The sequence below is a fragment of the Sebastes fasciatus genome, chromosome 12 (assembly GCF_043250625.1).
Source record: "Sebastes fasciatus isolate fSebFas1 chromosome 12, fSebFas1.pri, whole genome shotgun sequence".
Classification (NCBI taxonomy): Eukaryota; Metazoa; Chordata; class Actinopteri; order Perciformes; family Sebastidae; genus Sebastes; species Sebastes fasciatus.
In genome coordinates this window covers 2,614,920-2,631,592 of record NC_133806.1, presented here as the reverse complement: position 1 = coordinate 2,631,592, position 16,673 = coordinate 2,614,920, and the positions used below count along the sequence as shown (strand labels likewise).

Sequence of the window (16,673 nt, the reverse complement as noted above, 5' to 3'; positions counted from 1 at the left end):
AAACATCATACAGTGGAAGAATCTTCTAATAGATCATATATCCCTGGAAAAAAATGTCTGCCTCCCTCGATCATAAAACAGCTGTTTTCTATAAAACCTTGTCTGAATTTATTAATAAATTAACCTCCGCCATCGCCTGATCTCCAATCCACAATGCAAGGATGAATGGGTATACACATATTGTTTCATTCATTCTCTTTCTTTCTTTCTTTCTTTTTCTTCTCTCTTCTTTCTCTGCAGTGCCACATAATTATACAGTTGTACACACGCTTACCCGCCAAATTCTGCCTCCCCTTGTTGTTTCATCTGATGCGGATACGTTGTTATCTATATTGTTTATCATTAACTGTTAATCGGTAATCATGAATTATTATTATTTATTATGATTATTATTGGTGTTAATAATAATGATAATATTATTATTGTTGTTGTTATGTTGCCATAATTATGTCTTATAAATATGATAGCTGCTTTTATCATAATTTGCCTATTATTATTATTATTATTAATCTGATAAAAGCTTCATTTACCAGCAGACATCACGCACGACAACACCCAGATATCGTCTTTCTCAGGCTATAAACGGCGCAGGCATCTTCACGTTCAGGCTACAAACAAACATTGAACCTTCTTTTTCAACAACCCACCCTATTCACCCACTCTATTCCCACTCTCTCTCTCTCTCCTTATTATTATTATTAACATTAACTTCTTTTTTATTATTATTTATTGGCATATGCACTTGTCTTTCTTTGATCTTCTCAGATGCTTTATATGTTTGTTTTTCACGTTGATCACTTGCACTGCACTATTTGTAGGTCTCTTGTAATGCACTATTAGTTTTCATGTTTCTTGCACTTTAATTAAAAAAATAAAAATAAAATTAAAGGTAGACATTGACCCTGATCAGCCTTTTCAAATAAAGGGATAAAGCCTGGGCCAAATACCACTTGTCTAAAGATTCTGCTGACTGAGAAACCCACAGATACTTGAGGAATTTATGTAACACCAAAACAAGGAATGCAAAATCTAGCTACTATAAAGAGAGCTTTTCTTTTCTTGGGGCTTTCATAACTCCAGACAGTTTGGGAATCAATTATTCTACAGTTCTACAATTTCATTTAGCAGACGCTTTTGTCCAAAGCGACGTACATCTGAGAGTTCGTACAACACAAGCAAGGATCTAGATAGGAGGGAACAACGTGAGTAAGTGCCAACAACAGCTTCAAGTCTGATCGGACACAGGTGCCGACAGGCAGAGCACAAAGGCAACACACAGGGTGGATAGAAGCAGATTTCAATTTTTTCGGCCAAGGGCCTTGGAAAGAGATTATGTTTTCACCAGAGTTGGTTTGTTGGTTTGTCTGTCTGTCTGTCTGTTAGCAGGATTACTCCAAAGGTTCGATATGAATTTGAATGAAATTGTTTGGAGGGGTGGGGTGTGGCACAATGAACAATCCATTAGATTTTGGTGGTGATCCGAATTCAGGAATATTTTTAAGTATTCCGATCAGCCTGAGCTGTCATTTATATCCACAGCTGAAGGCTGGCGGTGTGGGTGGGAGAGGCTGAGCGAGCTGTCTGCATCTGTGTATTTGTAATGTTATGTTATGTAATGCTAATGTAATGCGGGAGTCTATGCAGCCCTGCAGTAACCCCTGTATATCACCTGATCTTCCCCGCCCTCCTGCACACCTATTCCCACTTCCCTATTAGCCTTGCCGTATATATATATACCAGTTCATTTCCATTCATTCTCAGCCAGATCGTCTCATGTGCTTGCTACTAGTGTTCCATGGCAAAAATATGGCTGAAAGTTTTCTTACGCCACCCAGGACCCCCCGCTGGCTGGCTACTCCATATCCTTGTGGAAAGCCCTGTTCATCTCAGTGGAGTATACCATTTTTCAATGCCACCTGTTGAAAGTATTGATCAAGTTTCCTCTCTCTTAAACCTTGTGTGGCACGGTTGGTATAAGGCAGGGGTGGGCAATTAATTTTTACAAGGGGCCACATGAGAAACCTGAGTTGTGTTGGAGGGCCGAACCAACAATAACTTGAACTTAATTCTGCTCAGTATTAATTTTGATTAATTGATTTTAATTGTAAAAAGCATTAAATTATATATTTTTGATTAGTTGCTACTGGTAATCAGAAGAATAAGGATATTCTGTAAATATTTATATAAATATATGAAATTGTGGTGTAGGTCATATAGGAAAATACTCCTATAGAAGTAATAAACAGTAAAAACAATAATTGCATCAGTGTTTCATTTTATTTTTAACATGTTAATCTTCCCAAATACTGAATAGGTGTTTTACAGTATGTTAAAGATAGGCAATTGTCAACTTGATGCAAAAAGCAATAAATGCTTTTAATGTTTTACAGTTCATTTTACTTGTTCAGTGGGAAAAATCCAGCCTGCTCTGGGCTCGAACAAGTGCATTGAAATCTGGCTGAATGTCTGAGGTGGATATGCGAAGGACAGCTGAGAGGTGGTCATCAGTGATAGAGGATCTGTATCTGGATTTGTTGAACTTCATCACTGAGAATGTCTGTTCACATACGTAGGTAGATCCAAAGAGGACTAGAATCTTCTGAGCATGCCTCCTCATGTGTGGAAAGTTCTCCTCTTTGAGGGAAGAGTAGATGTCCTCAACCCTCCTCGTTACAGTCCGTCGCGAGAGGGGCACGTTCTCAAAAGCTCCCTTTTTCTCCGGGCATATTAGGGCAGCAGAGTCCAGCAGACACTCCTTAATAAACTCCCCGTCAGAAAACGGTTTACTTTTTCTGGGATATGACATAACTTGTCTTGACAGCTGCATCTCTGGATGTGCAACGTTTAGTAAAAAGTCCTTGTTGGTTTTGCAGCTTAGCCAGCAAAGCATCCGACTCCTTTGCGCGCTCTTGTTCAGACACGTTCTTGTATTTCTCCTCGTGTTTGGTCACATAGTGGCGGTTCAAATTGTAATCCTTGAACACAGCGACCTGTACACCACAAACTAAGCACACGGCTTTACCTTTGACTTCTGTAAATAGATATTTAGCAGTCCATGTCTTGTTGAAAACGCGGCATTCGGTATCGATTTTTCTTTTGCTGCCGTGGGCTGACATGTTGAGGGCTAGCTTAGCATACCAGAATCACATGTAGCTGTTTAGCGTAGTCACGTAGTTACGTAGTCACGCATGTGCGTGACTACGTAAATAAAAAAACCTTTTCAAAATAAAAGCACACAGCCGTATTGCGTGCACAGCATAAATAGGCCTATTTTTTTATTTATGTTCTAATTTACTTGACCTCACGCGGGCCAGGCAGGGACAGCCAACGGGCCGGATGTGGCCCGCGGGCCGTAAAATGCCCAGGTCTGGTATAAGGGAACGTGATGATGGGTAGTGTGATTGGGCCGGTCATGGCAAGAATGCCGAGGCTGATTTTTTTTTTTTGACCCAGTCCAGCCCTGACCTGATCTCTTACTGGATTAGTACTCCTTCTCCTACTAGCCTGCCTGTTCAGACCGTCAATACAACTGAACTTTTATCTTCACCTGCCTGATCTCTGAGTCGTGCTTTTGGGTCCAAGCCTTGTTATACAGAGCAGTTATAACAGTCTATGGAGTCCTTCCAGAACATACCCAGAAGGATAATATTCTGTAATTCAATTTACCAGAAATTACCTCAATTAGAAATAAGGATATTTAAGAGTGACCATTCTAATTATAGGTTTCTTGCAGCCTAATGCTGTTTTCACATTGCATTTCATATGGAAAAGATGTCATAATGGCAGATTAGCCAGAAGTCCGGAACGAGTGGTACTAACTCTGTCATTGCAGAGCGGAAGAGAACCGTGAAGCCAGTGGTTTCTGCTGACAAAGCCACCAGTCAGAGTTTGCCGGCCGGGGGAGGAGAGAGCAGCCAAGCACAGCACTCTCAGCCCTCTCCCTCCAGGAAGAAAGCCTGCATTTGATGGATCCTCACACAGGTTTCCTATGAACTCCAAGGTAGGCTTGCAGCGGTAGTCGTGTTACCGGTGTTCGGGCATATACCGATTACATTACTTGGCCACCACCCCCACATCATTTTTCTTTTTTTCTTTTTTTCGTACAGTCCGGACGACGGATTGTGCAATTATGAACTGAAAATGTCTGCTCCGTGCAGCAGAAGAGTCAAAGCACAGTATTGCAGGAGTCAGATTTCACTTATCGCATGACGAGAGTGAGGAGAGTTCACTGTCAAGACAATGGCGGAGCAAGGCTGGAAATGGGTATTGGTAGGGGTGGGCTCAGCCCATCCAAAGGTTGTTCAGCTAATGGAAAAATAGCACAGAAAATACCAGCTTCGTTTCTAATTTCTGTTTGGGTGGGCAACCTACAGCCCGCCTCTCAAGTTGCCCACTGTCCGGCCCTCTTCTCGTTGTATTCAAGTGCAAACACAGAGCTCTGAAGCATTTTCTAGAAAGTTTACTCTCAGTTTCTGAATGATGTGCTGCTAGCGAAAGCGCATAGATTGACCAATATTCCATTCCATTCATTGAACTCGGCGGCTGCCACTGCGCTGCGATCGCCACATTTCAACCAATCCATAGTCAGGGCCTCGTCCCGACCGGACGCCTGCAAGTGATAGTGCCGTTTGCAAGCGGCGTTTCTTAGCGGCGTTTCTTAGCGGCGTTTCTTAGCGGCGTTTGCAAGCGGCGTTAGGGAGCGGCATTACCGAAAAATGTTGGTAACTACTAGCCTAAAACATTAACATGAAGCCCCAGAGCCAGGGCTAGCAGGGGTATCTACAGTACATGGTTGTGGTCTCCATGCTCTCATTGTTTAACTGCTAATTTAACCAACAGAGGACAGTCACTCATAAACTGTCTGTACTACTTTAACTTGTGTTATGTCCACATACTGTAGCACATGTTTTAGTGCTTTGCCGTTGGTATCTGAGGTAATGGGAGTGATGAGTAATGAAGTGACTGATTACAGGAATCAGGGGGCCCAGTGTTGGCTGTGTGTGACAGCTCTCATGTGACATCAGCTTCTCTCTCAGAGGGAGGAACTGTATGAAAGAACAGCATCCATGTCACTGTGTGATATGACATCACTCACCTCACTCCTGTCTTAGTCCCGTCAATATGATGGAGCGATGCACACACACACACACACACACACATACACTCACAGACCGACCACAGCGGCGCCAGTTGTGGTGGATCATTTTCATGTCAAGTTTGGATAAATCAGTGGTAATGCCGGCTGACTGCTGCGTACCGCTGCCTGCAGGCAGTCGAGCCGTGTTTTGCTCACGGCCCCCACTGTCAACCAACCTCTGGAATTTCCCTGCAGATCTCCTCATGCTAGAATAACCAAGTGTCAACATTTCTTTTACAAGAGTGAGATGAGAAGATGGATATCAATCTCATCGTCTGTGTGTTAGGTACAGAGCTGGATTCAGGATGTGGTTAGCCTAGCTTAGCATAAAGACTGGAAGGAGGTGGAAACAGCTAGCCTGGCTCTGTCCAAAGATTAAAAACAAAAAACATACATTGCTGTTCACCAAACGTTTTTGGTTTTGGTCCATGATATCAAACCTGCTGACTGAACTGTGACAAACAGACTTTAGGGGTGTTGTTTTGTCAAGAAATAGTTCCAGCATGTAACTCCCCCTTAACTTTTTCCACATTTCGGTTGACTCTATCTCTGTACATACTAAAATGTTGGGTTATTTTATCTACCCAAACGCTGGGTTGAGCCTGCTGGGTCATTTTATTGGGTTTTTTCCCCACTATGCTGGGTAGTTTTAGTGCAGCCCAGCCGCTGGGTTAGTGGCTGGGTCATTCTCTTTGACAGTTGACACAATGCAGTCCTCTCTTCCGATACCGTGTGGTGGAACCTACCCAGCAGCCGGGTCACTTTAACCCAACTGCTGGGTTATCTGCAGGCAGCAAGAAGCTTCTTTATGACTGCACTCCAACAGCAGTCCTCCAACGCAATTAGATAAAGGTTTCTATCCGCTTTTATACCATAGACCGTTTAGCGTGATCTCGGTTGTTAGGGTTAGTTAAACCAGATAACGAGAAGATACCTTGGATATGTTGAACTCGCTTCGCAGTACAGGCCTCAGATGATCTCTGACAATTACACAAATTAACAATGTGCAAATGTCCCCCCGCTGTGGGACTAATAAAGGAATATCTTATCTTAATTACACCCACTTCACACAGTGAATGGTCAGGTATGTAGGGTTGTTAAAGTAGGCATCGTTTGACTTTCCTCACAAGCTTTACTCTAAACTACTTCCGTTGCTTTTTGTGTGAACAACCTAGGGCAACTCCATGAATGTCTTTCAAAGGGGACTGCCTGAAAGTGGGCTCCGTTATCCCCCCATGTGTAAGATTCATTACGTTGAGACTACAACGACACAGAGTTCTTGGAGAGAGGCATCGGGATGCTATGGGGGAAGGCTATGATGGCGGGCTTATCACCTTCCGGTGAACCCGTATGAACACTTTAGCTCAGTTAGTCATGGTTGGACGACAAGTTGTACAATGACACGTTGTACAATGACACGTTGTTTGCCTGAAGCATACTGAGGCTGTTGGGCCCTGCTGTGAGCTTGGCAAAAGTCAGATTTTTGCAGTCCAGCTCCCATGTGGTGGAGGTTCCTCCCGATCAAACTGCTGTTCAGTTGCTTCTTATAATCTATTTATATTTCATATGAATTATGTACTTGGATTTATTCTTGTACATATTTGTATTTATCCGACATTACATATTTTTATATTATATCTTTTTATATTTGTCCATGATATCTCAGTACATTCTTCAATGATATTTTTCAATATATTTTTCCATGATTTTTTTTGGTATATTTCTTGATGACATTTTTCTATGATATCTAGCATATATTTGTCTACATATCTTTCTTGATATCTTAACACATGTTTCTACTATATTTCATATGATATCTTTATACATCTTTCTATGTTTTGTTTTTTTATGGCATTTTCACTGTACACTCTGGAAAAAGTTTTTACTGTCTTACGGGGTCATAGCTCTTAATTCTACTTTACATGCGATTGATTCCCTGTATTTTTTTTTTTTTTTTTCTGTGCTCTTTGTTAGTGCTGGGTATTTTCAGCCCACGAGCCTTTCATGAGCATTTATGAGGTTATATTGTACCGTTTGTAAGCATAGATTTATTTAATTTATGTCTTCCTTCAATAGAGGCTACAGAAAATGTATATCAATTATGTGTTATTGATGAGTCTGTCACCATTCTATTTTTATGGAGTGGCTTATATATATATATATATATATATATATCTTTCATTGTATTGCTGGTTGTTTCTGACTGTTTTGGCCACGCCTCTGTTGTTGCGAGAGAGGATTGCTGTATTCGAAACCTCATACTATACTAGTACGTACTGATTTGGCCAAAATGCAGTATGTAGTATGCAAACAAAAGCAAAATCTACAGTATGCCAAAAATACCCGGATGTCGTACTGATTTGAAAAAAATCTCCAGTATGCATCGGACCAGTCTGCCTCACCTACTGTATCCCACAATGCAAAGCGCTGGAACACTACATGCTACGGTTACAACAACAACAACAGCCAAAACGGCTTGTTTTTTTAATTTTAAGTAGCTATTTCATCACTAAATTCACTTCAGAACATTTTTGAGGCAAGAAATCAACTGTGTAGATTATTAATATCGGCAGTTTTACGATATTAGATGGCGAATCGAACATTTGTTGCACCGTTGTCGGAGTTTAGAAGCTCCACAAAAAGCCGTGACAGCTAGCCAGCGCCTGCCGGGGTCGCTACCTCTCCAGCCGGGCGGTCACGCTCACAGACTGCTATGAGCTGGCTGGAGCTCTCTAGAGACCGGTCTGTAGACGAGGGGCTTTTATTTCCTTGTTGACGGATAGTTGATGACGGCTTACAGCTGAAACGCGTTCGTTTGTTTGCCCAAAATAAACTAAAAAAGACTCTTTTATCTGTGTTTTTTTCTTCTTTTCCTCCCCGATCACATTCAACAGACTGTTATACTTGTGTACATGTCAGATTATTTCAGTGTGTGTGAGTGAACTGAAACCTGTCTCACTTGACCTTAAAGAGCTGCTAACCCACCAAAAAGATTGTTTTATTTAATTTAATCTGTGTTTCAATGCAGAGTTATTAAATATTGATATCAGCCTTCGAGAAAGCAGATATTAGTCCAACCCGAGTACTAGCCTTTATTAGTGAATGTCCATCATGACTAGTGGATGTTGTGTGTGTGTGTCTGCCATCCACAGCATATGTCAGTGTGGCCTCTGCTCAATGCGTCCAGTGTTGTGTTAGTGCAGCGCTGGACGCACAGCAGCCTCATTCATGAGACCGTGCAGTAGTATGTGTAAACAGTTCGCCTTCAGCTGATTCCTCCAAGAGCTGGAAGTGTGACTTTCTCTCCGTTGGCGAACGGGAAGGAAACAAGTAAGAGCATTGTTAGTGTTGGCTGATCTGCCTCGGCTACTCGCACTGCTCAATATTTGCCACTGATCGTCGCTGGAAGGAGCGGAGGGATTAAACATTGATGTGTGCTTGTTTGATCAAATAATTGCTTTAGAGTTCATTCAGGTCACGAGCTCCCATAAAGTCGTATAGTTTGTGGGGCCCTGCATCTCCGTGTGATCAGGTTCTTGTTGATCTGCTTGTGGTAATAACATTCATCGGTGGATTGCATCTCTGAAGTTTCCATTTCACTTTTGGCAACATTTCAAATTGCTTGTAGAAGTGCTGGTTAACTAGTATACAGTTAACCCCCTTAGAACCATATAGACCTGTTTTTGTCTTTTTTAGGAGGGTCCAGGGGGTCTTTAGGGGGAGATAGCAGGTCAACAGTAGATGTCACATAGAAGTGGTGTACATCATCTGAAAGCTGGGAGCCTGAAGATTCAATTGAGATGCAGCTCAGCACTCATACTGAGCCTGTTAGGCCCTGCTGTGAACTTGGCAGAAATCACATATTGGCCTGTCAGTGCAGTCCAGCTCCAATGTGGTGTGGAGGTTCCTCCCCGATCGCAGTCAATAGACCTGGTCACTATATTCATACTGGTTTTATTTTTACCTCCGCCAAGGCCGAATTCCTAGGAAGGAGGTTATGTAATGTTTGTTTTTTGGTTTGTTGGTTTGTCTGATTACTCCAAAAGTCTGCGATGGATTTGAATGAAATTTTGGTGGCGATCCGGATCATGATCCAGCTTCGGGAATTAATTTATTTATTTAACTCCGCTCAACCTGTGCATTAACACCACAGGCTTTAAGACATGCGCAGTGTAACTGATGACGCGTCACCCTGCCTCTTTCCTTCTGCCAGCAGAGAGAGAGACAGAGCGAGAGTGGGGGCTGGAGGGAGGGGGTGATACCTGTAGATTCTGCGTTTTTTCTCATTAAACTCTGTGAAATCCCAGTCGAGTTCGACCGAAGCACACTTGGTGATTGTTGGAAAGAGTAACGACGACGGTTTAAGTGAGTTTTATTTTGTTTCTGTCCAGTTTGAATGAAGTGTTTTACAATGCTCCGCTACGTACAGCTGATCTCAACATAAACAAAAATACACGTGGATGATGGCGCAAGCTGCACGGAGAGGGGGGGGCAATCGTACTCGGGCAGCTTGGCGGAGGTTTGATCTCTCCGAGTGCCATTCTAGTTCTACTTGTGTACATGTCAGATTATTTCAGTGGGTGTGAGTGAACTGAGACCTGTCAGCTGCTGTCAGATGCAGCTCAGCACTGTGTGTCAGGTTGTTTAAGTCATGAATCAGAAAGTGTATAAGGGCTTTTAATAGAAGTATATGATGGTCATCCCCATGCTCTATCATGTCTCATAAGTTATTGCAGCAATGTTTGGGGTTGATAGCATTTGTTACACAGATTTGGTGCTAAATTTAAAAATTTTTACCACTTCAGAATTTAAAAAAAATATAAAAACAATCCCTCCAAGATACCACATTAAGCCACCAACACCTCGAGGAACACCATAGAAAAAGCCGTGCTGTGATTTGGGATCAAAATATTTTGACATTTGGAGATTTTTGCAAGAATTGTATTTTTCGGCGATTGGATGTCGAGCACTTGTGTTGTGTAAACTGCTCATAAACCCCCCTATTGTTAATGTAGCTAGGAAAGCCATCCATCCTCTGAATGCTCTAGGTCTCTAGTTTGTGGCTGTACAGTTTCATGAGGCTGTGATTATCCTAGAGGTCACCACAGGTCATTTTATACAGTGAGGTCACGTTTCAAAAAATGGTCTCACTACAGAGAAATGTCTCCTATGGGGACTAACATCATCACACATGAATACAGTTGGGCTCATTGGATCCACACGAGTCTCAGCTTTACAGTGATACCCAGTTTATGGAATTCAAAGACTGACTTTCAGTCTCAAAGTTATATAGAAAGATTCTTAATACTCATTCATATTGTCATTATGGTCGTTAATCAGAGACAGTATTATCAAAGCAATGGCAATATTCAACCACATTAAAAAATGTCTGAAAACACTCTCTCTCTGCTCTCTCTGTGTTGGCCTTTATCAGCTGGTCCCAGTCCATGTGTGTGGCTGGTTGCTGTGGTTGTCTTCTCTTTCTAAACAAACCACAGTGTCTTGCTAATCCTTTGCTTCTGCCTTACGTTACAGCCATCAATTTAAGACCCGCGGGGCCCCTAATTCATCGTTGCTGTGGGACGCTGTCAAACACTCCTCCGCCGCACACATGGTTTCCAGTATTACACTGTACATGTGTGTATGTTCCGCAGCATCTGTCAGACAAGGCAACACATATGGATGTCAGTGTGTCACCCCGGTCCTGTGTAAGCGCATGTCAAACAGTTCCAAACACATGGTTCTCAGTAGTATATGAGGGGGATTGTTCTGCTGCTACTGTGCGAGGCTGCTGTTGTACTGAGGCAGGGCGTGTTATTTGGTTGAGGGTGTCAAGGTTCAACTGGCCCTTTTAAAAGTCCAGTAGTAATAATAAGCATTTAGGCTGATCCTTAAAGGCACACTCCACAGTTTTTACACCTCAAAGATTTGTTTATTAAGGTCAAGCCCCGAACGGACACTGGATCATTGTTGGATGAAGCTCATCAAAGGTTATCAAAAGCTTGTTGATATCTCATCGCGTTTTGAAGATGTTGACCAATGACCAACCTTCGCAAAGGGCGGAGCTTATCAGGAAATTGGCCGTATTTCATTGACCATTATTCCAATCATCATACATCTCGGTAGATATATTCAGTACGTGTTTGGGAATAGGCGTACCAAAGCAGCTTCAGCTAGACCCATAGGGGGCGCCACAAATACCAAAACGTGTTCCTCAAAACCTGGTTGACAGAATTTCAATTTCAGGTGAAAACGTTTAAATGCCGGCCCCATCACATCTTAAGTCTGATTGACTTGAAATTTGGCTCACATGTCCAGCTCCATGTGCTCTACAAAAAAGCCTCAAGAACCACAGCCATTTTGAATTTTTCTGTACATATTCTCCAGGACTTTGAGTGTGCATTACTCTATTAAACTAACTGAAGTGATGCGAATTTGCAGTGGTGCGACGGATTGCTGCACGGGTCCTTCAGAGCTGCTACAACAAACTAACTTTTCTTGTTGTTGAATGGTAACAACCCAAGGGAGGATGTCCTCCCTTATATACTGTGCAGTAGGGATGTCACGAGAACCGATACTTCAGTACCAAATCGATGCCAACATTTTTAAAAAGTGACAGTACTCTTTTTCTACAGTACCGAAGTCACCGTACGATGCCTGTAATGGTCATTGGTAGGGATGTGACGGTGAGGAAACATGTGCAGAGTGCTGACTCTGATCTTTACTGTCGGGGAGGGGACGGAGGGGACGTAACGTAATGTAATTCCAATGCCATATGTCAAAACAAGGTCAAGAGTATGATTCAAACAGTGAGTGGGTTTATGTTGACTCCGACAGACGCCAATTGAATCTAATGATGAGATACGAGCATTAACTAAATGTCCTCTCTGTCATACTATATCCTAAATCAGCCATTCTCTCTCCTTTTTTTGTAGATGTTATCTCTCGAAGGAGAGACGACTTCAACCCTTACTTCAGGCGGCTGACGTTTGACGTGTCTTCCATGGAAACGAACGCCTCGAACCTGGTGAAGGCTGAGCTCAGGATCTTCCGTCTTCAAAACCACGGGGCCCGAGTGTCCGAGCAGCGCATCGAACTCTACCAGGTACACACCCTTTCTCTCTTTGCTGATATCAGGAGCTGCCAGGGATCCCTAACATTGAGAGTTACTCTTGGGATTTATTCAGGCTCATGCTTTGACTTTACTTTTTACTTGCTTTTAAGACTTTTTCACATTGTTATTTTACATTTTTTATAGGGGACATATTGTACATGATGTGTCTTAAAAAAAACATATATGAGATCTCATGCATGTAGGAGGGTCTGGCACCTGATTTATTTAACATTGTGACTTGGAAAATGTGAAATAGTGGCTTTCTAGTGGTTTATCTTGTTTCTAGAGTTATCTGTGACACGTCATCACTGTTGGACAGAAGCTTGGGTACAAGCTCTGTCATGAATTTTCTGATCCTTGAATACAAATTGTATGGGAAGCTTTTAAAGGTCTCATATTATAAAAAAGTGAGATTTTCATGTTTTTTTATTATAACGCAGGCTTAAGTCCTGTATAAATACTGTGAAAGTATCGAAACGCTCAATCCACAGGGAAATACACACAGCCCGTATTCAGAAACTCTGCATTTGAAACAAGCTGTCAGGATTTCTGTCCATTTGTGATGTCACAAATATACAATATTTAGACCCTTTACACAGATTTAAACGTAAACATTCTAAATATGTCCCAGTTTATTTCCTGTTGAAGTGTATGTGAATGTCATCAGCTGACAGGAAGTAAACATGGACCCAAGCTGTTGCCTAGCAACGCAATTCTGTTGCAATTCCATCTCAATGCGCTAAAACGGAGCGTTTCAGACAGAGGGTGAATACAGGTATATTCAGGCTGACAGTATGAGGAAAATAAAGTTGTTTTTTTAACATTACAGCATGTTAACATGTTCTAGTAGAAACATAAAATTATAAGTATGAACCTGAAAATGAGCACGATATGGGACCTTTAAAGCAACTTGTAGAGGATGGATAATTAGATATTCCACAGCCCAAAAGAAGAGGATGATTATGAAGACAGTTTAATTTTAGAACTTCCAATATTAGAATCGCAACAAAATGCAGGGCCCCAGTAATTAGGACTTAAAATGCAATGTTGATTCATAAGGCAGAACTACAATCAATTATATACGAGGAGACATCATTTGCACTGTTCAGATTCAGCAAGTATTTTGACTCCAATGATAATCAAATCAATCATTTATTAATGACCACATGACCAAGGTCGGTGGAATTTTCTTTCGGTACAGCATGGTGGGTAAGCTCAACAACAGTATCACAACATAGAAATCAACATCACATTAGACACAGGACTAACACAACAGACTTTATTCACATGCTGCCATACCGAACTGTTATGGATGAGGTGAGCGTGCTCTCAGTGATGGCTGTGTAAAACTGACCGAGGAGGCTTTTTGAGCTGTGTTAGGAAAAGTCTTTGCTGGGCTTTTTTTGGTAATATGGTCTGTTCCATTTGTGAGCCCAGCCTGGTCGCACAGCAGCTCGTGAAATAGTCACGAAATTGAATGTATTGATTTGTGTACATTGACACAAATTTAAAAAAGAATTTGTGATGGTCAGCACGAAATCAATTCATGGGTAATCCACGTAATTGTGAACCGGGAAGTATAAAGAGCGCCAAACGCCTCGTAGGGAGGAGGTCAGGGAGGATGGACTTTCGCCCAGGAGACCGTTGTTCATGTCCCGTAACTTCCGTACTTAAGTTACGGCACTTCCGGCGTTATTTTAACCCAAACCGCAATCTTTTCTTAAACCTAACTAAGTAGTTTTGTTGCCTAAGCCTAACCAACTCAATCTATTCCTTAATCTAACTAAGTAGTTTTATTTTGAAAAGACTGGAGCAGAAATTGACACGTGTTGTTGAAAGTTGTGCTGAGCGTCATGAAAAAAAAAGGAAGTTTGTGTCTATGTACACAAATCAAATAGATTAAATGATGTGACCATTTCACGAACTGCTGTGAGACTGTGTTGAAGCGCCAAGAAATTTGAATGAGTCGGTGATGATTACTACTATATCCCACAATGCAAAGTGCTGGACCGCTACAGTCTGCGGTTACAACAAAAACGGCTTGTTTTTTTACATTTTTATGTATTTCATCATTAAATTCACTTCTGAAAATGTTTGAGGCGAGAAATCAACTATGTAGATTTAGAATATTGACAGTTTTACGATATTAGACGGTGAATCGAACATTTGTTCCAACGTTTTCGGAGTTTAGAAGCTCCACAAACTTCCGTCACAGCTAGCTTTAACGCCTGCCGGGCTCGCTACCTCTCCAGCCGGGCGGTCACGCTCACAGACCGCTATGAGCCGGCTGGAGCTCTCTAGAGACCGGTCTGTAGACTGTAGAATTGTGATTGATGATTCTCTGTCTTTTAAGCCTCACATTCAGCAGCTGGTGAAAAACTAATGTTGAAATTGGGTTTTTATTTTAGAAACAAGTCTTGCTTTTCCTCTCGAGCTGTCACATTTATGTCTGTGCTGGACTATGGCGATGTTATATACATGCATGAATGTTCTCAGAGCCTACGCACGCTGGATACTGTCTACCATGGAGCACTGAGATTTGTTACAAATTTGAAAGCCCTTTCGCGCCACTGCTCTTTGTATGCTCGGGTAGGATGGTCTGCCTCATCCACCTGTAGACTGAACCACTGGCGTGTTCTTATTTATAAGGATATTCTTGGTCTGTTTCCATTTTACCTACAAACCTACATCCTTCAAAAAAGTACGGAAAGTTACTGTCTTTGCTCCCAGGACTTAATCCTATTAACTGTCCCCATAGTCCGTACTGAACTGGGAAAAAGGGGCGTTCCAGTATGCTGCTCCTTCTTCTTGGAATCAGCTACAAAATGACCTGAAATTTCAACAGCTGGTCTCACTGAATGTCTTTAAAGTGCTTCTAAAACACTTGGAAACAAGCACATCTGGCTGCAGATGTTTTGAATGCTGATGAATGTTTTTTCGACACTTTTCTGCAATTTGTCTTCGTTTTCGTTTGTTTTATGTCTGCAACCGTGTAACTGTGCTGCTGCTCATCTTGGCCAGGAGATTCTTGGAAAAGAGATTTTTTAATCTCAATGAGTTTTTACTCCTGGTTAAATAAAGGTTAAATAAAATAAAAAAACAAAAAAAAACAGTGAAGGTTTGACATTAGTGATTTGGCCCTGAAGTCACCCCTGGCTATCTGTCTGTCTGTCTGCAGCAGCCAGTTCCCATGCTATGTTTACATCCAGACAAGGAGGTGACAGCTGGGCTAAACACAGCGCCAAACAGAGACACTTTCTCACGCAAACACAGCGCCGGAAAATGTGTGAGGGAGGAAGGGTTCAGAGAGGGAGACCCGATAACATGCACCTTGTACACATTCATCACACACACACACACACACACACACACACACACACACACACACACACACACTTATTCATGTCTATACACAGAAAAACTGCCAAGCAGCTGAAATATAGAGTGATATTGTGCTTTTAGCTGACGTGTGTCTCCTCACTGTTTTGAGCGATGCTCGTTCATGTCTATGTAGAGCGAGCAAAGCGTGAGCAACAGGACGCTGACTTTCGTTGACTTAACGGCCACAGGTGTCGCTGTTAACGAGACATTTCTGATTCTTACATAGAGTCCCTTTAAAGAAAGCAGAAGCAATATCACTAGCCATCGACTCGTCCTGTGACCGAACTGCTATCCGAGTTCACAAGATTTTTTGATTGGAAGATCTTACGGGAGGAGCTGCTCTGTTTGCTTTCTCTCCCCGGGGCGCACGACGGGGGAAATCGTTTTTAACAAGTTGACACAGTTTTTCGAGACGAATGGCTTGGATGTGAGAATACTTGTATCCGTTGTCACCGATGGGGCTCCGTCGATGGTGGGACAACACAGGGGCTTGGTAAGCAGGCTTGCCGGCGTAAATCCAGCACTCTTGACATTTCATTGCATTATTCACAAATCAGCGTTGTGCACTAAACTGTGTGGGGAAATGAAAAACGTGATGGATACTGTGACGAGACTGGTGAATTTCGTTCGGGAGAGTTCTAGTCTGCAACATCGTCTTTTCAAAGCATTGCTGGAGGAAATGTCAGCGGAACACAAGGATCTTCTGGCGCAGTGGGAAAAAAACGGATGTTTTGGCCCTTGGCTTGGCATGCTTGACATAATTTGGCCCTTGGGGAAAACTAATTGGGGAACCTTGTCTTAAAGTATCCTGGTCTTAATGAGGATATAGACTTTACATGCTTTCTGGGAATAAGAAGTATTTATATATATTTTTCTTCTTTCTGTACAGGTTCCCACATTTGTTTTGCAGAGTAGACATAAATTATTCTCTGTTATTTCTTCGTGATTTTTTGTAATGTTTTATAATATGGTGATCATGTGATTGCCTCCCATTGGTTGTTGATACCATAAACTGTAGGTGAGGCCACATTTGCTTTGTCT

The 16,673-nt window shown here is 42.0% G+C and overlaps 1 protein-coding gene across 2 annotated transcripts in view; it reads left to right on the top strand.

The window, feature by feature from the left end:
• tgfb2 (transforming growth factor, beta 2) overlaps nucleotides 1-16,673 on the top strand; it is a 61,159-nt gene that overhangs the window by 27,839 nt on the left and 16,647 nt on the right. For both annotated transcript variants that reach the window (XM_074652588.1, XM_074652587.1), the window contains exon 3: nucleotides 12,073-12,242. In XM_074652588.1, coding sequence (XP_074508689.1) covers nucleotides 12,073-12,242 — 170 coding nt within the window. The remainder of the gene's footprint in view (nucleotides 1-12,072; nucleotides 12,243-16,673) is intronic.